The 22,086-nt window shown below is 39.7% G+C and overlaps 1 protein-coding gene across 1 annotated transcript in view; it reads right to left on the bottom strand.

Annotated features, from left to right (window-relative positions):
* Positions 1 to 21,795, bottom strand: part of afmid (arylformamidase) — a 42,020-nt gene extending 20,225 nt beyond the window's left edge. Inside the window, exons 1-7 of the mRNA XM_059948412.1 lie at positions 20,859 to 21,795; positions 17,540 to 17,605; positions 14,271 to 14,361; positions 6,845 to 6,949; positions 6,230 to 6,278; positions 1,930 to 2,015; positions 1,123 to 1,195 (exon numbers count right to left, since the gene is read on the bottom strand). Of these exons, the coding sequence (XP_059804395.1) occupies positions 1,123 to 1,195; positions 1,930 to 2,015; positions 6,230 to 6,278; positions 6,845 to 6,949; positions 14,271 to 14,361; positions 17,540 to 17,569 (434 nt within the window). The 5' untranslated portion in view covers positions 17,570 to 17,605; positions 20,859 to 21,795. The remainder of the gene's footprint in view (positions 1 to 1,122; positions 1,196 to 1,929; positions 2,016 to 6,229; positions 6,279 to 6,844; positions 6,950 to 14,270; positions 14,362 to 17,539; positions 17,606 to 20,858) is intronic.
* Positions 21,796 to 22,086: the final 291 nt, after the last annotated feature.

Genomic DNA, 22,086 nt, shown 5'->3' with positions numbered 1-22,086 from the left:
AAATAGTTAACCCTTTCATTTCTCTATCAATGTGCATGACCATACACTTCCCATTTCTTTGCCCAGTCTCCTAATCTGTCTAAGTCCTTCTGTAGCCCCTCTACTTCCTTAGAACTACCTTCCACTCTACCTATCTTCATATTGTCTGCAAAATTTGCAACAAAGCCATCAATTCCATCATCCAACGCATTGACATAAAACGTAAAATTGGTCCCAACACAGACCCCGGGGAACACCACTAGTCACTGTGGAACACAATCAGCCAAGAAAGGCTCCCTTCGTTCCCACTCTTTGCCTCCTGCCAATCAGCCACTGTTTTATCCATACTCAAATCTTTCCTGTAATACTATGAGCCCATAGCTTGTTAAGCAGCCTCATGTGTGGCACCTTGCCAAAGGCCTTCTGAAAATCCAAGTACACAACATCAACCAATTCTCCTTTGTCTATCCTGTTTGTTATTTCTTCAAAGAATTCCAACAGATTTATAGACAAGATTTTCCCTTGAGGAAACCATGCTGACTATGGCCTTTTTTATTATGAGCCTCCAAGTACCCTGAGACCTCATCTTTAATAACCAACTGCAACATCTTCCCAGCCAGTGAGGTCAAACTAACTGGCCTATAGTTTCCTTTCTTCTGCCTCTGTCCCATCTTGAAGAGTGGAGTGACGTTTGCAATTTTCCAGTCTTCTGAAACCATTCCAGAGTCTAGTGATTCTTGAAACATCATTACTAATGCCTCCACGATTTCATCAGCCACCTCTCTTAGAACTCTGGGGTGTACCCCATCTGGTCTGAGTGACTTTTCTACCTTCAGACCTTTCAGTTTCCCCAGAACCTTCTTGCTGGTTATGGTAACTTCACACACTCTAAGTCCCCTGACACCTGTAACTTCTCTAAGCAGAGTCTGACCCTTTGTATTCTTCCTATCAATATTGTGTTGCTTCACACTGTACTACACTTAAGACAATTTACTGCTGACACACTAATCCTACATGTTTACGTTTGACGATCCAAATGGACTCTTGCGAAACACCACTTACCACTGTTACCAGCTACCTTTAATCCCCCACCCTGTTGATTTTTCCAAGTCTTATAGCTATGAAGTTCTAGTTCTGTCTCACCTCATACCAGAATATTGCTGCGTGATGTAGGCCACACTACGACGGACCTGAGACACAATTAAGTCCATGTTACCTGAAAATGGAGGGAAAAAAAATGTCTTTTTTATTAAATTGAAACAGTAGGCTTCAAAACAGTGGGAAAATACTTACATTTTTGAAACAAAGATAAACAGTCAAAGAGTTTCTTAATGTGAAAAAATGAAAGGCATCAGACTCTGGAAGAAAATTAATTTACAGAACCATGGAGAAAGAGCAGGATGTTGTGACTGAAGAAATTTCTGTTCAGGGAGCTGGTCTTTGCAAGAACAATTCAATGATTCTATGAAAATAAAATATATATCCCCAAGGTGCTGTTGTCCAGCACATAAACAAATCTCTTGTAATAGCCCCACACTAGAGTTTGGAGCTTTTGTTTTTAAAGTTCAATGGCCCCTTTATTGGACTCGTTTAAAGTGGAAGTAGAGATTTTGCACGCAGAATCTTTTGAACATGGTTGTAATAAGCATTGTAAAATGTTTATGAAATAATTACAATAAAACTCATCAGAAATAATGGCAGTAAAGGCAATAAAGGGAGAAAACCAATAGAATTGAAGCTTAATTTTAACTTTTATTGCCTGAGTTAATCTTTTACAACAACATAACTACTGGCAAATATTTGGTATCTACGCCCCTGTGCTATGTGTGGTTTTAAAATCAGCAGCAAAGTGCTGCAAGATAAACGTTTAAAATACAGAACATAACAATATAAAAATCCCATGAAAAATGTGGAATTTCCTTCTCCATTAAGAGTCTGAATTGGACTTACCTTTTGGTGCCAGTACGTAGTCAATGACAACAATGATTACTCCAGCTTTAACCAGTGGAGGCACCATGAAACCAGACAAGTCTTTGCTATGAAAAAGTGATGTAGATTTAATTAAATGTTTTGTTTATTTTTGGTATTAGCAAATGTCAACTACATTAGTGTTGGATACACTACATTACCAGCTGTTCCATAAGGGTGCCATTCCCAGAATTAAGTCATCTCTTATAGTGAATAAATCCATTACCATCTTAGATTTTACCCATGCCAGTTTGATTGGGGCGGCACAGTAGCCTAGTCATTAGATAACACTTTACAGTACCAGCCACCCAGGTTCGATTCCCACCGCTGCCGGTAAGGACGCTCTCCCCGTGGCCACGTGGGTTTATTCTGGGTGCTCTGGTTTCCTCCCACAGTCCAAAGGCATGCTGGTTGGTAGGTTAATTGGTCATGGTAAGTTGTTCTATGATTAGGAAGGATTAAATCGGGATTCCCATGCAGCATACCTAGAAGGGGGAATGGCCTATTCTGCACTGTTGCTAACTAAATAAATAGATAGATATATTGAAATTATTCTTATTTCACTTTAGTCCCATGTAACACAACTTCTTCTCTATTTAAGATTTTGACTTTGATTAATACTTAAAATTGATTCTCTTCGAGCACTTAATGTGTGTTTCTTCAATTTTCAGCATCTGCAGAATCTCTTGTGTTTATTTTTAACTGGGACTAACATTTTTAATTTTCATGCCTGTTTGAAATCCTGATGGTTTGTCATCTGGTTCACTCATTAGTCCACTGTGTGCAAAGTTTCACCAACTTCCTCCATTAATTAAAAAGCATCCTCCAAAATAGTTGTATCTACAGTGACAAATCCATTTTAACACACAAAAAATGCCTGAGGAACGCAGCAGATCAGGCAGTATCTATGAAAATTAATAAGCAGTCAATGTTCCTGCTGACACTCTTCATCAGGATGAAATATCGACTCTTCTTTCCTCTCCATAGATGCTCCCTGACCTGCTGAGTTCCTTCAGCATTTTATGTGTGTGTTGCTCTGGATTTTAGGCATCAGCAGAATCTCTTGTGTTTATAAAAAAAAAAATTGGTTGTTTTCAAACTGCTGCTTTTTATTTCCACTATCCTATCACTTGCAGAAGATTGCTGACAGAGCAGCTGCAAATTTTCCTGAGACTTTCCTCAATCTCTTGATCTATTTCACTTTACAAATGTAGAAATGTGATCCAAAAAGAACTTTTAGTTGCCAAAGTGTGACTGCTTAATTTATAAACACAAGAGATTCTACAAATGCTGGAAATCCAGCAAACACACGCAGAATACTGGAGGAGCTCAGCAAGTCAGGCAGCATCAATGGAGAGGAATAAACAATTGACATTTCAGGCCGACACCCTTCATCAAGACTGATAATCTAGATCAGGGGTTCTTAACTGAGGGTCCATGTATAGATTCCAGAGGGTCTGTGAACTTGGATGGAAAAAAATTTACATCTTTATTTTCACTAACCTGTAACTGAAATTTAGCATTTCCTGCAATTACGAATGTAGGCAACAAACTACAGTAGTATTAGCTGTATCTGTGGCTTTGTCACCAATACAAATCACAGATATTTTCATATCACAATTTTCAATTGTTACAAATATCTCAAAGTATCATTTACGGCACACTCATCACTACTTTGAAATTAGGGTAGTTATTAGACCTGCCACTATATGTAGATATCGAATGTATAGCCTTGTTTTTATTGCATTAATACAGAAGCATATATATATATATATATATATATATATATATATATATATATATACAATATCACTAATTTTTTGAAATACAAACATTTGTAATTTGATAAGTATACTTCAATATAATTGGCTTCTTTTGTATTTTAATTTCATAGATTTAAATACATTATTTTGAGAAGGACCATCAGATTCACTGGACTGCCAAAAGGGTCCATGGTTAAGAACCCCTGATCTAGATATTCTAGACATTAGTATCTTGTTTTTATTACTCCCTTTGAAACTCTCTCTCTCTCTCTCTCTCTCTCTCTCTCTCTCTCTCTCTCTCTCTCTCTCTCTCTCTCTCTCTCTCTCTCTCTCTCTCTCTCTCTCTCTCTCTCTCTCTCTCTCTCTCTCTCTCTCTCTCTCTCTCTCTCTCTCTCTCTCTCTCTCTCACTCTCTCACTCTCTCACTCTCTCACTCTCTCACTCTCTGACTCTCTCTCGCTCAGCAGGCCAGGCAGCATTCATGGAAAAGAGCACAGTCGATGTTTCAGACCGAGACCCTTCATCAGGAATGCTGCCTGGCCTGCTGAGTTCCTCCAGCATTTTGTGTGTGTTGCTCTGGATTTCCAGCGTCTGCAGGCTTTCTCTTGTTTATGATTGGAACCATGTGGTGTTGCTCCTCCAACTTGAGTATGGCCTCTTTGTGGCAGTAGAAGAGGCCATGGACCAACATGACAGAATGGGAATAGAAAGTCAAATTGAATTGGGTGGCCACTGGGAAATTCCACCTTTAATAGCGGTCAGAGCTGGACAAAGTTGCCTCCAATATATATTGGGTCTCACCGATGCAGAGGACGCGACACCAGGAGTACCAGATACAGTCGTAGCATTACTGAGGCAAGTTTGTGCAGGGAAATGTTTAAATCGTAGAGAAGGGGAGCAGGATGTGCAGAATATTCCTGTTCTGATGAAAATTCATTGACGTGACATTTCAACTCAGTTTATTTCTCCACAGATCCTGCTGACCTGCTGATAGTTTTCTCCAATTTCTGTTTAATTTAAAATTTCAAGCATCTGCTGTAGTTCGCCTTTGAACACCAGTATCATTGTAACTAATCTCAGTGTCTGATCACCACAGCACCAGTTAGTGACAGCTAAACACAATAAAAGGATTACTTTTAAGCGTTCCTTTGTTTATTGCACTGTAACCATAGTACAAAAGGACTGAAGAATCCATTGTGGTTCTTATTTCCCCCCTCCCTCACTCACCTCTCACTCAAAAAGGCATAGCAAAGGAAGTGGACCTCCAAGAGGATCACAATCTTGTTGTGGTTTGGAGGCTTGCGCGCCTCAATGACCCGGAGAGCTGTGCTGGCTGGAGTCAGGGCTTTATGCTTTGGCTCTTGTTGGAGTCATCCATGCCAAACAGGTCAAAGGGCAGAGGCCAGACTAAGAGTGGTCCACCAGTCCTCCAGGTTTGGGGGTTCAGCTCAGAGCTAACAACTCTGACCGGTAAAATAAAACTGTTATGGAAACAACAATGGAGAACCCTACTTCTGAGTGGCCGAGGACAGGGACAGACGGAGGACCTTCATTGTTGCCTTAAATGCCAGAGGTAATAATGGGCAGTAAGAGAGCAAAGGAAGTGGACATACAGTAGCACAAGAGATTCTGCAGATGCCGGAAATCCAGAGTAGCGCATACTAAATGCTAGAGGAACTTGGCAGTCAGGCTGTATCTGGGGAAATGGATGAAGTGTGGACCACCGCCCTCCGGTATATGATGGGCCTGACCAATGGCTGCACTGGGAGCACCAGATAAAGCAACAGCATTATTTTGGCATGTTTGGGTAGGGAATTGTTTAAATTGTAGGGAAAGGGGGAAAGATAAACAGAATATGCACCATCAGTAGTTTTTTTTCATTGGGATGGGAAAGGAAGGGGGGAAGAAGCCGTAATAAAGTGGGGGGACAGGAAGCAGTACTAGTTAGAAGATGATGGGTAAAGCCAGGTGGGTGGGGGAGGGGTGAAGTAAGAAGCTGGGGGTGATGGGTGGAAAAGGTAAAAGAGCAGTAGAAGGAGGAATCTGATAGGAGAGGAGAGTGGACCTTGGGAGAAAGGGAAGGGGGAGGGAAAAGGCAGGTGAGGAGAAGAGAAAAGTTAAGAGTGGAGTCAGAATTGGGAATGGATGAGGGAGGGTTGAGTTACTAGAAGTGAGAGAAATCAATGTTCATGTCATCAGGTTGGAGGCTACCCGGACACGATATGAGGTGTTGCTCCTCCAGCCTGAGAGGGGACATACTGCATCAATTTTATTAGCTGGAAGAGAAAGCACTATCAGCAGCAAGAGACCACCATGCATCATCCTGGAGACTGAGGGAGGAGCAGTGCCTCCAATTGCCTTTATACAGGGGTTTGTGGGAGGAGCCACAGGAGCAGTCAGCAGGGGGGCATGTCCAGACAGGTATAATGTAGTTCACCACACATACAGAACATTGGCACTGACTGAGCAGATGGATGAGACTGTGTATATACAAATGCAGCACTGTCTTTCAGAACTCACCTCAGCATCTGCCAATACCCCCCGTGAAAGTAGATGAGCAGAGCCGAAGCTGCAATATTAAAAGGAAATTAGAGTTAGAGGCCCATTTTTCCAGGCCTTTTATCTCTATGCACCAAGAACTGCAGTGGACTAGAGAGCTCTACAACAGGTGGCCAAAACTGCCCAATGCATCCCCAGCACCAGCCTATCTGCCATCAAGGACATATACACACATAAAGGTACTGGAAAAAAGGCCAGCAATATCATGAAGGACCCCACTCACCCTGTTCAGAGTCACCTGATGAACAGGCACTCCTGTACCTGCCGTCTTGTTGTGTACTGTGTGTACAATCAGTCTATGTAAAAAAAGTTTATCTTGTGTATTTGTATTTATTGAGGCTTTGGATTTCTGGCATCTGCAGATTTCCTTGTATTGTGTTGCATTTATTATATGTCTTATTGTGTTCTTTATGTTGCTTTAGACCTGCAGCAATAATCATTTCCATCCCTTTTACACTTGTGGTACTGATTGACAATAAACAACCTTGAATCTTGAATCAGAAAACAGCAGCAAGTATCCTGAATAACTCAGCATTATGCTAAAGCTGCATTACTGGAATATGTTGTTCTACAAACCTGTTGCTGGGTTTGGAGGTAGATAAATATCTAATTTTTCACAATCCTCTTGTCCATAGGCTTCATCTAACTTAGTTTGAGCTTCTTTGCGACCTTTAATGGTGCCTAAATGTTAAGAGAAAACAATCTATTGTTACACTAATTCTCTTTTAAGAACCCTGCTGCTTTTAATGAGCACTAAGATACAATTTTCTATGTTCTATATTTTTCATGTATTGAGAGACAGTGCAGAACAGGCCCTTCCAGTTGCCCAGCAAACCCCCCCCCCCTCCAATTTAACCCTAGCCTGATCATGGAACAATTTACAAAGACCAATTAACCTACCAGTTGGTACATCTTTGGACTGTGGGAGGAAACTGGAGCACCCAGGGGAAACCCACGCGGTTACAGGGAGAACGTACAAACCTCACGGAGAGCGGCGGGAATTGAACCCAGGTTGCTGGTACTGTAAAGTATTGTGCTAACCACTACGCTGACATGCTGCTCAGATTTGATCAAAGTTAAATAATAATAATAAACAATATTTAGTGAAAGGGTGCTCTTCGGACTGCAGGGAAGTGCACAGCAGAGTCCCCAAACTTGGGCATCATGACCTCTGCCTATCTAAGTATAGAGTGATGGAGTATGTGTCCTTTAGTGAGTTGTATTTGCATGTGCTGGAAACAGTTTCTGAGATTTGCAGGTCACACATCACTCAGGAGGATAGGAAAAGACTTCCAACGATATAAAGGCAGGTTGGTGAAGTGTGCAGATAAGTAACAGATGAAATTACACGCTGAAGGATGTGAAATGTTACAGTTTGGATGGAAGAATGGCAAGAAGCGATAGAATTTAGTGGATACTGTTCTAAAATAATACAAGAACAGCGAGCCCTGGGGGTGCATAGTTCATTAAAAATGTCCAGATATACTGAGGGACTGCAGTCACAATGTAGTCCAACGTCAGCAAACAAGCATCCATGAATGTTGTTGGAGAAACTTAGTTCCTTCATTAGATTGGTTCCAGTAGGCTGCTCCTTTCCCTAGCGGTATTCTTTTACACTCTACGTTCTATGGGAGGGAATCTATCAGATTTACCTACCAGAGGGTCCTTTCCAAAAGTAAGTGATTGATTATTAGTTGATCTTCCAATGAGCAGGGTTTGTTAGGGATAAGGCTCGTAAATGAAAATTTCCAATGGGATGATCAATCCAAGGTAAATTTTGATTTATCTCAAAGTCTGGCAAAGAGCTGAAGGTAGTCACCTCTAACCTACAAAATCCTGGCTCCTCTGTTTATCAGGTGATATCATAGAAATTGCAGCAAGGCAGGGATAGATTGCAGATATAGGGCAGACAGCCCAGGTAAGAAAGGCCTTTAAAGGGCATAGAATTTTTTTTTAATTTATTTAAACCTTTCATCCATCCCACAATGTGAGGGAGTAAAAATCTTTGCCTTATGACTCCATTGCAACGTACAGACACGTGAATTTAAAAGTCTAATGGCCACACAGCCTGTCCAGGCAAGATCTTCGGTGATGTGTATACTGAGGAACTTGAAACTACTCACCCTCTCAACTGCGGACCCATTGATCTTGATCAGGGTGAGCCAGTCTCCGTTCCTCCTGTAATCCACAATCAGCTCTGTTGTATTTTTGGGACATTGAAGGACAGGTAGCTATCCTGGCACCACTGTGTCAGGGTGTCAGCCTCTCCTCTGTAAGGTGTCTCATTACGCTAGAAATAAGGCCAATCGAAGTCGTATCATCTGCGAATTTGATCAGCAGTTGGAGCTGTGTGTGGCAGTACAGTCATGGATGTAAAAGGAGTAGAGAAGGAGACTTAGAACACAACCCTGAGGGGCACCTGTGTTCAGGATCAGAGGGACTAAGGTGAGGGAGCCCATCCTTACCACTTGTCGGTGATCCAGTAGGAAGTTCCCTTTGCACAGCAGGAGTCTGGACACGAGAGAAGAATGTTCTGGAAGAATTTAAGGAACACACGCCAACTAAGGGACAATTTTACTCACTTCAAAGTTTCAATGACTTTTAGCATCTCTATTGAGGAAGTGTTGTGAAAAGCTGGAATAAGATTAGAGCTGATACCATCAATCAGGAAACGGCAGCTGTAATTTCTGGGACAGGTACTGTACTGAGGAAAGAGAAGCTCGAACATCTTGCAGTGACGGGACAAAGTGTTGGAAGAAAAAGGTGCGGTTGACAGCTCATGACATTCAAGGGATTGACAGGCAAAAGTTTTGAAGAGTTTATTAGAACTTCTCAGATTAAAGACAAATGGAAGACCATCATATGACACAGTGCATAATGATGATGATGATTATGAATGATTATTGAACTGGAAAGTAAGGAATTCAAACATACACAGTTTACCAAATGGTAATTGCCAGTCAATTCTGCATAAAAATGGCATTTCTCTGTTCAGACTTCAGAACAGTGTGGTGACAGGGACCATACTGTTCTCCTTGTGCACGAGTAAAATAAAGTGCAGTTGAGGGTCGAGTGTGAATTTTCAGAGTCTAGTTAGTCAGTGACGACAATATCAAAACTATCCTGGACTCATTCAGATTGGCTTGGTCTCCACCTTTATTGGTTGGGTTCCAGGCCAGCAAAATTATTCCTAAGAAAGGGCATAACATATTATTAACTTATACAACAGCCTATGTCCCATTTACATACAGGATGCACCAGCCAATGTGCAAATGTTGACCATCCCCATGTTTTAGTTGTTTCTTAAATGACCACCTATAACAAACAAGCAACATTACCTACATCCCAGAAACAATTAAATATGTTCAAATCTTGTTTGTTGAAAATTGAGAGCAACACACACAAAGTGCTGGAGGAACTCAGCAGGTCAGGCAGCATCTATGGAGAATAATAAATAGGGTTAAATAGTGAGGCTCTTCATCAGGACTGGAAAAGAAGGGGGAAGAAATGAGAATAAGAAGATGGTGGTAGGGGAGAGAATACAGCATTACAGTGTGTGTGTGTGTGTGTTGCTCTATTTCCAGCATCTGCAGAATCTCATGTTGTTAAAAATTGAAAAGTTACAACATCAATATCAGTCTCTGCAAAATAAGAGCAGAAATGACAAATCACACTCCTACCACCAGTACAAAAACAGTGATTACTCCTCAACCATCAGGCTCTTGAACTGGAGGGGATAACTTTACTCAACTTCACTTGCCCCATTATTGAAATGTTCCCACTACCACTTCCCACTTTCCCACTTTCAAGGACTCCTCATCTCATGTTCTAGATAATTTTTGCTATTTATTTATATTTGCATTTGCACAGTTTGTTGTCTTCTGTGTTCTAGTTGATCTTTCATTGATCTGTCATGTTTACTATTCTTTAGATTTGTTGAGTGTGCCCACAAGAAAGTGAATCTCAGGGTTGTATATGGTAACACGTGTAGATAACTTTGTTAATAAATTTCCTTTGAACTTTGAACGACATAAATTCTTTCTCAAAGTTAAAGTCAAAGCAAGTCAAGGTAAATTTATTATCAAAGGGCTTATATGTCACTGGGTACTTTCTTTCTTTTAAAATCTTTTTATTAATTTTAAACAAACAGAAATGAAACATGAATACAAAGTGTTTGAGAGTACATAATTAATAGTTTAAATAGACATTCAGATATATAATAATAAAAATATATAACCTCCCAAACTCATAACATTGATGAACAAAGAAATAAAAAGAAAAAAAAGACCCCAGAAAAAAAAGAGAGAAAAAAAAACACTAACATGGGTCATTGAATAATGTTAAGTACATATACAGTAGTGCCAATAACTCCGAACCCCCATCCAAATAATTAAGGATAATATAATTAAGGTTTAGGAAAAGACAATTTAACTCATATGAAAATGTTGAATAAATGGTCTCCAAGTTTCTTCAAATTTAACTGAAGGGTCAAAAACAACACTTCTAATTTTTTCTAAGCTCAAACAAGAAATGGTTTGAGAAAACCACTGAAATACAGTTGGATGATTAATTTCTTTCCAATTCAATAGAATAGATCTTCTAGCCATTAGTGTAACAAATGCAATCATTCGTCAAGATGAAGAGGATAGACAACTATTATCCACCATTGGTAAACCAAATATTGCAGTAAAAGGATGCAGTTGGATATTAATATTCAGAACTCTTGAAATAATACTGAAAATATCTTTCCAGTAACTTTGTAAACAAGGGCAAGACCAAAACATATGGGTCAATGAGGCAACATCAGAATGACATGTGTCACAGGTTGTATTAACATAAGAATAAAATCGAGCAAGTTTATGAGACATATGAGCTCTATGTACAACCTTAAATTGTATTAGAGCATGTTTAGCACAAATAGAGGACGAATTAACTAATAGTAACATTTTCTCCCAATGTTCAATGGATATGACAATGAAGTTCTTCTTCCCATTCCTTCTTAATTTTTTCTGATACATCTGACTGTATATTCATAATCATATTTTTAATTACAGCTACTAAACCCTTTTGACAAGGACTCAGAGCTAAAATTCTTTCCGTAATGTCCAATGGACCTAGTTTCGGAAAAGACTAACTCATTATACAAAAAATTTCTAACTTGCAAATATCTAAAAAAAATGAGTTTTAGGTCAATTATATTTATTAGATAACTGTTCAAAGGACATAACGCTATCATCTAAAAACAAATCACGAAGACATGTTATACCTTTTGTTTTCCATAAAAAAAAATGTTTGATCCATAAAGGAAGGCCAAAAAAAATAATTGGATACTATAGGGCATGATAGAATAAACTTATTCAAACCAAAAAATTTATGAAATTGAAACCAGATTCGCAATGTGTATTTGACTATAAGATTAGTTATATGTTTATTCAATTTAGATAAAGGAAAAGGAAGTGAAGATCCTAAGATTGAAAACAACAAAAAGTCTTGTACAGATTTACATTCCAAATTTACCCATTGTGGGCAGGCAGCTGGAGTCAATTCTTGTGTCCAAAATATTAAATATTGTATATTAACTGCCCAATAATAAAATCTCAAGTTTGGCAAAGCCAAACCACCTTCCTTCTTAGGCTTCTGTAAATATTTTTTGCTTAGTCTAGGATTTTTATTCTGCCAAAGATAAGAAGATATTTTGGAGTCAATAATATCAAAAAAAGATTTAGGGATAAAAATTGGTAATGCTTGAAATAAAAATAAGAATTTGGGTAATACCATCATCTTAATAGCATTAATTCTACCAACCAATGACAAAGATAGTGGAGACCACCTGGTAGCAAGTTGCTTAATCTGGTCAATTAAGGGTAAAAAGTTAGCTTTAAATAAATCTTTGTGTTTTTTAGTAATTTTAATACCTAAATAAGTAAAATAATCTGTAACAACCTTAAATGGTAAACGTTTATAAATTGAAACTTGCATATTTAATGGAAATAGTTCACTCTTGTTAAAATTCAATTTATAACCAGAAAAGTTACTAAACTGAGCAAACAAAGACAAAATAGCAGGAATAGATCTTTCTGGGTCAGATATGTATAGTAACAAATCGTCAGCATATAATGATAACTTATACGTCCCCTCCCCACGAGTAATACCAAAAATATTAGGTGATTCACGAATAGCTATAGCCAAAGGTTCTAGAGCGATGTCAAATAGTAAAGGACTTAAAGGACATAAGTTATTGTACCACAGAATAACTGAAAAAAAGGAGATCTTTGATTATTGGTAAAAACCGAAGCCAAGGGTTTATGGTATATTAATTTAATCCATGATATAAATTTTGAACTGAAATTAAAATGCTGCATTGTATTAAATAAATATGGCCATTCAACTCTATCAAATGTTTTTTCAGCATCTAAAGAAATGACACATTCTGCTATTTTGGGTGAGGAAGTGTAAATAATATTTATTAATTTTCTAATGTTAAAAGATGAATAGCCATTTTTAATAAATCCAGTCTGATCTTCAGAAATGATTCGAGGTAATATATTTTCTAATCTAGTAGCCAAAATTTTACTAAAAATCTTAAAATCCGTGTTCAGCAAGGATATAGGCCAATAGGATGCACACTCAATAGGGTCTTTATCTTTTTTAAGAATTAAAGAAATAGAAGCTTCATAAAAAGATTGTGGCAATTTGCCTATAATTAATGCATCTTTAAAATTTTACAAAGCCAAGGAGAAAGTATAGAGGAAAAAGATTTTAAAAATTCTGCAGAATAACTATCTGGACCAGAAGCTTTACCGGAATTCATTGAAAAAATAGCCTTTTTTATTTCAGTTTATCTAAAAATCTAAAAATATTTAAAAATATTTATCTAAGAATACATTATCCTCTACTGTTAATTTTGGAATATTCAATTTCCTTAAAAATTCATTTATTATAGAAGAATCCTCAGCAAATTCTGATTGATATAAGGAATTATAAAAATCTTGAAAGGCTTTATTTATCTCTTTATGGTCGATTGTTAGAGTACCATCTTGTTTACGAATCCTAGTAATCTGTCGTTTAGCCGAAGCAGTTTTCAATTGATTAGCCAATAATTTACCAGACTTATCTCCATACACATAAAACTGAGTTCTAGCTTTTCTAGATTTTCAATCGAAGAGGATAATAACAAATTATGTTCCATTTGGAGTTCCACTCTTTCTTTATAGAGTTCTTTGCTAGGAGTCACTGAATAAATCTTATCAATTGCTTTGATTTTATCAACCAATGTTAATATTTTAGAATTAGTTCGTTTCCTAACTCCAGCAGAGTATAAAATAATCTGCCCACGAATAAAGGCTTTAAAAGTGTCCCATAAAATTCCACTAGAGATCTCTGCTGTAGAATTTGTTGAGAAAAACAAATCAATTTGTTGTTTGATAAAATTAACAAAGTCTGAGTCCTGCAATAAAATAGAGTTAAACCTCCAAGATTTAACATTAGTAAATTAGTCCATTATCTTAATAGATAACTTCAAAGGTGCATGATCAGAAATGGTAATAGAGTCATATTTACAATCAATGACATCTGTAAGAAAACAGTGATCAATGAAAAAGTAATCAATTCTTGAGTAATTGTGATAAACATGAGAAAAGTATGAAAACTCTTTGTCATTGGGGTGTAGAAAATGCCAAATTTCAAAAATTGCTGGATCAGTCATAAAGGAATTGATAAGAGAAGCTGATTTATTCGGAAGAACTTGGGTGGGCTTGGATCTATCCATCGAAGGGTTTAAACAACAGTTCACTGGGTACTATCTTGAGATTAATTTGCTGTTGTCTACCATTTGCTGCTATTCTTCAGCCGTTCTGGTGGCTTGTCACTAAGCACTTGTATACCAAATGCAGCTGATCAGATGTTACAGGTCTTAATGTAGAATAGAGTTCATCCAATGTAACAAAACATTTATGTTACAAAAACGTAATTGTTTGCTGTATATACCCATCGCACAGCTAACCTTCAGTAATTTCTTTGAGGTGGGATTCTATTACTGTAGTCCTGTCCATACGGTGCGACCAGCAAGTGGGAGAGTACTGTCTTTCTAGCTCCTACATCAAAGAAATGTTAACAAATACAGTTATTGCACGTTCTCAAGTTAACTAAGCACATCAGACAGTCAAACCATTTTCACCTGATTTGGATTATTGGACTCAATGAAAATGCAGTTATTTTGTTATCATTTACACAGGCCTGATCTCGATCCCATGATTATTTCATCCATATGAACCAAATCACCAGTCCAACTATAATTCATAAGTAAAATTAAAAAAAGAAATTAACACAGAAATTTGAGATCCAAGTGTAGGAACCACAAGTGCACTTCGTTTATCAACATGGCTCTATCCTGGCGCTGTAAAACAGATGTAAAGGAGATTATGTGGAGTCCATAATTTCATTTTAGTCCTCATGAAATATGGATGGATGCTGGTAGATCACAAATTTAGAAAGCATTAAATTTCCATTTGAGCATAAAGGCATCCTTAAGACATTTCCTTCAAAGGAAATGAACCTAAGTAATTGATGATGGATTATTTCTAGGATTGTTGCTATGCTATCGGGGCCTAGCGCTGATCATCATGTTCCTGTTCCCACGCAGTGGGGGTAGATCAGCTGTGGAGCAGGTTGCCAAGAAACTAACTACAATCTCAACATCGCCTTAAATCTACCAGTACATCCTTTAGTTGATTGAGGAAAGTAGTATTGGAAAATCAAGACTTAGCACCTGGCACAAAACCTGTGGTCTACTGGACAGCAGTGATCTCTGTACTCCTTTGTGTTTCTAGATTGCATACAGCAAGAACTGTATTTTTATTCAGTTACAGCACGGTGACTCGCCCTTCTGGCCTAACCGGACCCACGTGGCCACTTATACGCCTTTGGAATGTGGAAGGAAAATGGAAAATGCAGAGGGAGCCCACGCAGTCATGGGGAAAATGTAAAAACTCCTTCCAGACAGCAACGGGAATTGAACCTGGGTCACCGGCACTGGCTATTGTGCCAGCCCCTCAAGCACTGGGAAAAATACCACCACTACTACTTCTGTAAAATCTTCCAAGTTCACTGGAAGAGTAAGTGAGCCCACAGCAGAATCCTCTCCCATGCCAAAATCCCCTGTACTGAGGCCTGAGTGGTCAGCATTGTGAGGGAGGGTCATGTAATGACACCAGACTTACAAAACTTTCTTCCAAGCTCAGTTATAGAAAGAAGCTATCAGGTGAACAGAGAAAAAGATTCAAGGATATGCTCAAAATTTTTACTCGAGGAAGGGGAACTTTCTCAAAAATTCACAGGAATCTCTGGGCTGTGCCTAGGCAAACTGAAGAAGGAGCAACACATACAAAGTGCTGGAGGAACTCAGCAGGTCAGACAACATTCACACAGGGGTTCCCAAACCTTTTTATACCATGGACTCCAGGTTAGGAACCCCTGATCTATGGAAAGGAATAAAAATTCAACGTTTCAAGGCAAGTTTCTTCACCATGACTGGAAAGGAAGGGGGAAGAAGCTGAGGGGGAGAGGAAGGAGTACAAGCTAGAAGGTTATGGGTGAAGCCAAGCGTGGGTGGGGGAAATGAGTTGAAGTGAGGAGCTGGGAGGTGATGTGGAAAAGGTAAAGGGCTGAAGAAAAATGAATTTGATAGGAGAGGAGAGTGGATCATGGGAGAAAGGGGAGGAGGAGTAGGGACACGCAAGGGAGGTGAGAAGAAGTAAGAGAGAAGCCCGAATGGAGAATGGAAATAGAGAGGGGGAAGACATTATCGAAAGTTAGAGAAATCAGTGTTCATGCCGTCAGGTTGGCGGTTACCTAGACGGAATATGAGGTGTTGCTTCTCCAATTTGAGTGTGACCTCATCGAGGCAGTAGAGGAGGCCATGAACCGACTTGTCAGAATGGGAATGGGAATTGAAATTAAAATATTTGGCCACTGGGAAATCCTGCTTGTCACAGGTGGTGCGATGGTGCTCAACAAAGTGGTCCCCCATTTTACGTTGGTTCTCACTGAGGCCACATCAGGAGAACTGGATACAGACTCGCATGAGGAGTGTCGCTTCACCTGGAAGGACAGTGTTTTGGATGCTGTTGAGAACATCAGCAGCACGTGAAAATTATGTCTTAGCGGTGGATCACCAGCAACCCAGCTTCCTGATCCACTGGGAAGAATCTGAAGCTCCCATGTTGGCCTCATCTACCAGCTCGAAACCCCCAAATCAGAGTGGAATCAAACAGCTGGAGGATGACTCAGAACATGTGCCGATTTGTTCTATATTCGAAGTCAACCCTGTCCAAGAAGAAGTACAATAAAGTAAGTTGGATTGCTAGTTATATTGTTTTCGTGGCCACTGGAGGGAGCATTGAAATAGCAGTGGTCCTGACAAATCTGCCTTTTCAAACTTGTTACATTTTCAAAATGCCGAGTGCTTTTGGTTCACTGATACTTGTTGCTATTTTCGTCACGTAAATACTACTCACAGAGCAGGCTGGATCTCAAGTTTCCTGTTTTATATTTAACTTTTGTTTATTCAACCTGACCACTTCTTATGTGGGATAAGGGACAAGGAGTTCCAAAACATCCTGACATAAGATACGTATGTATCTGCGCTCAAAATCTGCAGAATTCTGCCCTAAATTAGACACAGCTCAGCATGATGAAATCACAGAAACTTGAGATAATGTTCCTGATAAAGCAATGCCCCCATACAACTCGAAAGCAGTGCTAACTACACTTGTTCAACACTTCCCTTCACAACAATGCTTACATTACAGTTTCTAACCATATTGGGTTTTGTTGGCATTTAATGTTATTGAGGCATTTCCATTTGGGGCGGCACAGTGGCGCAGTGGTTAACACAATGCTTCACAATATTCCTGCCGCTGCCTGTAAGGAGTTTGTACACTCACCCCGCGACCACATCAAATTCCTCCGGGTGCTCTGGTTTCCTCCCACAGTCCAAAGACGGACCAGTTGGAAGGTTAATTGGTTATTATAAATTGTCCCACGATTAGGCTCGAGTTAAATTAGTGGGGCAGCTCAAAGGGCCAGAAGAGTCTACTCCACGTGGTTTCTCAATAAATAAATAAATCGTGGATCCTAGAAGGACCATTCTGTGTAACAATTAATTGACAAGAAATGCTTCATTGTTAGTAATAACAGAAGCAGTGAAATGCACTTGAGTAAATAGATTTTTTTCTTTCCTGAGATTAAAAATATAGGAATAAATGTACCGACCTCTTTATCCATTGCCTTCCACGAGCTCATTCTGCCAGTTATTCAATATCTTCCTCGAAACTTCCACTGCATGGAATCAGCATCGGAAATGAAAGGATCAATGTCAGAGATGCAATGAATGGTAAATGACTGCCTGTTTAATTTCAAGCCATATTTAATGGTATGACAACAGATTACATACAGTATATATGCAAAGTGGTCAAAGATATCACCAGACATTTGAATGATTTGTATTCATTAGTTTGCTTAGAGCAGAGGTTCCCAAACTTGGCATTATTGTATTCAAATTTCCAGACTTACTACCTGCCTATATGTGCACATCAATTTAAGTTTTATATTTTAATCCCTAAGATGTTAATTAATCAGTCCAACAGTCCATCATTGAGGTGGCAAGGTAGTGTAGTGGTTAAGACTCTAAGTTACAATAAGGATATATAAAATAAATAACTATTGTAAAACCATTTCCAGGCATTTTTAAACACAAAGTACACTGCAGATGCTGTGGTCAAATCAACACGTACAAACAAGCTGGGTGAACTCAGCAGGTCGGGCAGCATCCATTGAAAGGAGCAGTCAACGTTTCAGGCCAAGACCAAGAGACCGAGTCCTGACGAAGGGTCCTGGGATTTTTGTTTGACCATCTCCTACAATCTTCACTCCAACCCCATCGTTCTTCCCCCACAAGGTGTGGCATCCACAAATCTGTCATGGATCAGTGTCTGCTGGATGTTACCCTCTTCTCCATCACCAGTTAATGTTTTCCCTCCCACTCCCCACTGCTTCTATTCCCCACTCTGGAGTTTTAGTTCTTCTCGCTTGCCTATCACCTCCCCCTGGGTCCTCTCCTCCTTCCCTTTCTCTTGTGGTCCACTCTCCTCTCCAGCCCTTTACCTATCCCACCCACTTGGTTTCACCTATCACCTTCCAGCTACTCTCCTTCCCCTTCCACTCTTCCCCTTCCCTCCAACTTTTAATTCTGGTACCTTCCCCTTTTCATTTCAATCCTGAAGAAGGGTCTTGGCCCAAAATATTGACTGTTTATTCATTTCCATAGATGCTGCCTGACTTAATGAGTTCCTCCAGCATTTTGTGTGTGTTGCTTTAGAAATATCTTGTGTTTGGTGTGAGAATGTGCACCAGAGTTTCAGAACCTTTGACTTTGAGGATGCTTGAAAATTACGCTGTTATATTGTTGTACGTATTCATAACCTCACTCTAAGAATGAGGTGCACATAGAAACATAGAAATTACAGGCCCGTTGGCTCACAGTGCTGTGCTGACCATGTAACCTACTCTAGAAACGACCAAGAGTTTCCCTACCGCACAGCCCTCTATTTTTCTAAGCTCCATGTTTCTATCTAAGTATCTCTTAAAAGACCCTATTATATCATTTTCCAGGAAAATATTAAAATGCTTAGCAGCTCAGGACAACAACCACATAGAGACAGAATTAACGATTTAGGGTTAGCAATACTCTGCCGGTGTCTTACAAGAAATCAATAATTTATTTTATAGTCAACCATTACACCCAGGAAATTAAAGCTGCTCAACTTTTCCTCTGATAACCTAATCACCATGTCCTGAGTAATCAGATATACAATTCAGGCCTTCAACATGAAACAATGGTAGAAAATTACACATGTAATGATAGGCAAGTGTAATCTAAAACTCAGATTATCCCCCCCCCCCCCATGAGTTCACCCTGTCCCAATACCCGTCCATACAAAAGGCAGCCTCACTGATCACACCCTCTCACTGATCAACCTAAACCTCACAATGATCTGTAATAATCATTCCCCCTCACACCACACTGCTCAAACCCCGATCCTTCTGCTGAGTGTCCCCTGGTCTCACAATCTCTGCTCTCACTGACCCATGTGCTCTCTCTCCTGACCTCCAACCTTCTCCTGAGCCATAATCTCCCTTGTCCAGGACCCACAGCCTCCCGCTCTGACTCATCTCTCTCTTGCCCCAGGGCTTCCAACCTGCCCCCTGCAAAGGATCTGCCTTCCTTGGCACCCCCAGCCTTGATCCCTTTCCCCCAGGTTCCCCAACCTGCTTTCTCCCTGCCTCCTCCTCTAACTTTCCCATGATCTCTTCCTGACCACCCATCCCACATCATTGCCTGCTTTCCATGCATCACGGTCTCCATCGCGCCGACTTTCCACTGGGCAATCTAAGTTGGTGGGAATCCTAGAAGGCGATTTAGATCAGACTTAACACACACAAAATGCAGGAGAAACTCAGCAGATCAGGCACCACAGAATCATAGAACGCTACAGCACAGAAACAGGCTTTTTCGGCCTATCTAGTCCATGCCAAACTATTATTCAGCCTAGTCCCATCGACCCACACCTGGACCATAGCTCTGCATACCACCACCACCCCCCCCCCCCACCATCCATGTACCTATCAAAACGTCTCTTAAATGTTGAAATCAAATCTACAGCCACTACTTCCTCTGGCAATGCACTCCACATTCACTCCACCCTCTGAGTGAAGAAATTCCACCACAGATTCCCCTTAAATCATCACCATTCATCCTTCACCCTTACGTACTTCACAGTATGGTCTGGGTCAATTTTGACCCGACCCAAGAATCCCCTCATAGCAAGTGTCTATACCAAATTTTGAACCACAGATCTATTTAGAATGTATAAATGGCCTATCTGACATTAATAAATGAGTGATTAATCCTTAATGTTTCAGAGATCTAAAATCCATTTCAATAGACACAGGTCAAATTTGACCCGGAACAGCCTCAATATACAAAAATTTGTAGCACTTGTACAAAAAAATAACATTTTTAAATATTTTCATTTTTGCGCATTTTGGGTCACTTTAGGAAAAGTCATCAAATTTCGGCTAATAAAATGGCATTTAGGCTGTTTTTACTGCTGTCAAATGTCAAATTTGACCCAAACAGTATGTAAGGGTTAACTTATGGCCTCTGGTTCTTGTTTCACCCAAACTCGATGAAAAAACGTCTGCTTGCATCAACCCTGTCTATACCCCTCTTAATTTTGCACGCCTCAGTCAAATCTCTCCTCATTCTCCTGTGCAGCAATGGACATTTCAGGTTCAGACCATTCATCAGGACTGGAAGGAAAGCAGACAGAGGCCAGGGTGTAGTGAAACACAGCAAAAACACAATGTGAAATGCATTTTCAGCTTCCTCAGTCTTCGTAAGTCTTCCACTAATTTTTACCCCTCACCACTCCAGAAGCTCAAGGCAGCAGCAGCAACAACACCAGACCAACAATCTTGATTTTAATCCTATTAATGAAACCATAGCTTATAACTTTAATTTTGCACTTACCCGACAACAGTGCTTCACCTGGTGAACTTTGAAATCCAGAAGAGTGGAATGTTTTGGAACCACTTAGCTCAGATCATTGGTAAATTTCTGTTCAAATATGCCCTGTTCAAAAGTCACAATCAAAGTCCAGATAACATCTGAAGAAAGGTTATGTTTCAACAGAGTCTCATTGCAGTCAGGTAATAGAATGACACAATAAATCAACCTAAAATCCACCACAACAAGTTTGGGGAATTCGTGGTTTAATTTCACTCCTAATCATTGGAAAATCAAAAACATCAGCTGTTTTGCTTTCTAGCTTCCCCAATGTTTTACACTTTCTGATAACACTACATCTAGAACAAGCGAGAGTGAAAAACTGGAAAGGATTTACAGTCTTGATCCGTACCGTAAAGACCTCTCTGAGGATTTTTCACCTTGCCTTTATGGGGAGATCTGTGAGTTCCTGAGCGATACCATCAAACATTTAGCTCCTGATAGAGTTACCCATGATAGTAAGGTCAAGGGAGAGGTTGCAAGCAAAGAGTTATCCAACCAAAACTTCAGCGGTGGAGCTGGTGGAAGATAATGGTACCGGAGAGTACGGTTCCACTTCTAAAAAACATGGACGCTTACTCTCGAGGGCAAACACTGCACAGTTTGTTTTCTGTGATCCACTTACTCCATTTTCCTGGCATTAACAGTGGGCCACATTCAGTTAAGGGTTACTTTAATTCACAGGAGTGGAAATTACAATTTGGGTGAATGAAATAAATATGAACCTGGAGGCAAGCCCTCTTTCTGCACCAATCCTAGACTGAAAATCTGGCTGAGTGGTGCCACAACAACAACCTCTTACTCAATGTCAGAGTCCAAGGAGCCGGTGGTCTTGCTGACACATGCCGGGGATAATAAACCTGATTCTGATTCTTATTCTGTTTATTGATTGCAGGAAGAAGATACACCAAAAGTCCATGAGCCAGTCCTCATCAGAGAATCAGAGGTGGAAACAGACAGCAACTCTAAATTCCTTGGGGTTAGCATTTCACATGACCTGTCCTGGGCCCAGCATGTGAGAGCAATTACGAAGAAAGCACAGCAGTGCCTATACTTCCTCAGGAGCTGGTGTAGATTTGGCATGATATCTTTTGTATTTGCTCAGCTTGCTGTCTTTTGCACACTGGTTGAACACCCAAATTTGTGAGGTCTTTTGCTGATTCTATTATGGTTATTATCTATCGTGGATTTA

The sequence above is a fragment of the Hypanus sabinus genome, chromosome 23 (genome assembly GCF_030144855.1).
Source record: "Hypanus sabinus isolate sHypSab1 chromosome 23, sHypSab1.hap1, whole genome shotgun sequence".
Classification (NCBI taxonomy): Eukaryota; Metazoa; Chordata; class Chondrichthyes; order Myliobatiformes; family Dasyatidae; genus Hypanus; species Hypanus sabinus.
The sequence above is the reverse complement of the archived record's forward strand: the minus strand, read 5'-3'. Positions and strand labels throughout refer to the sequence as shown.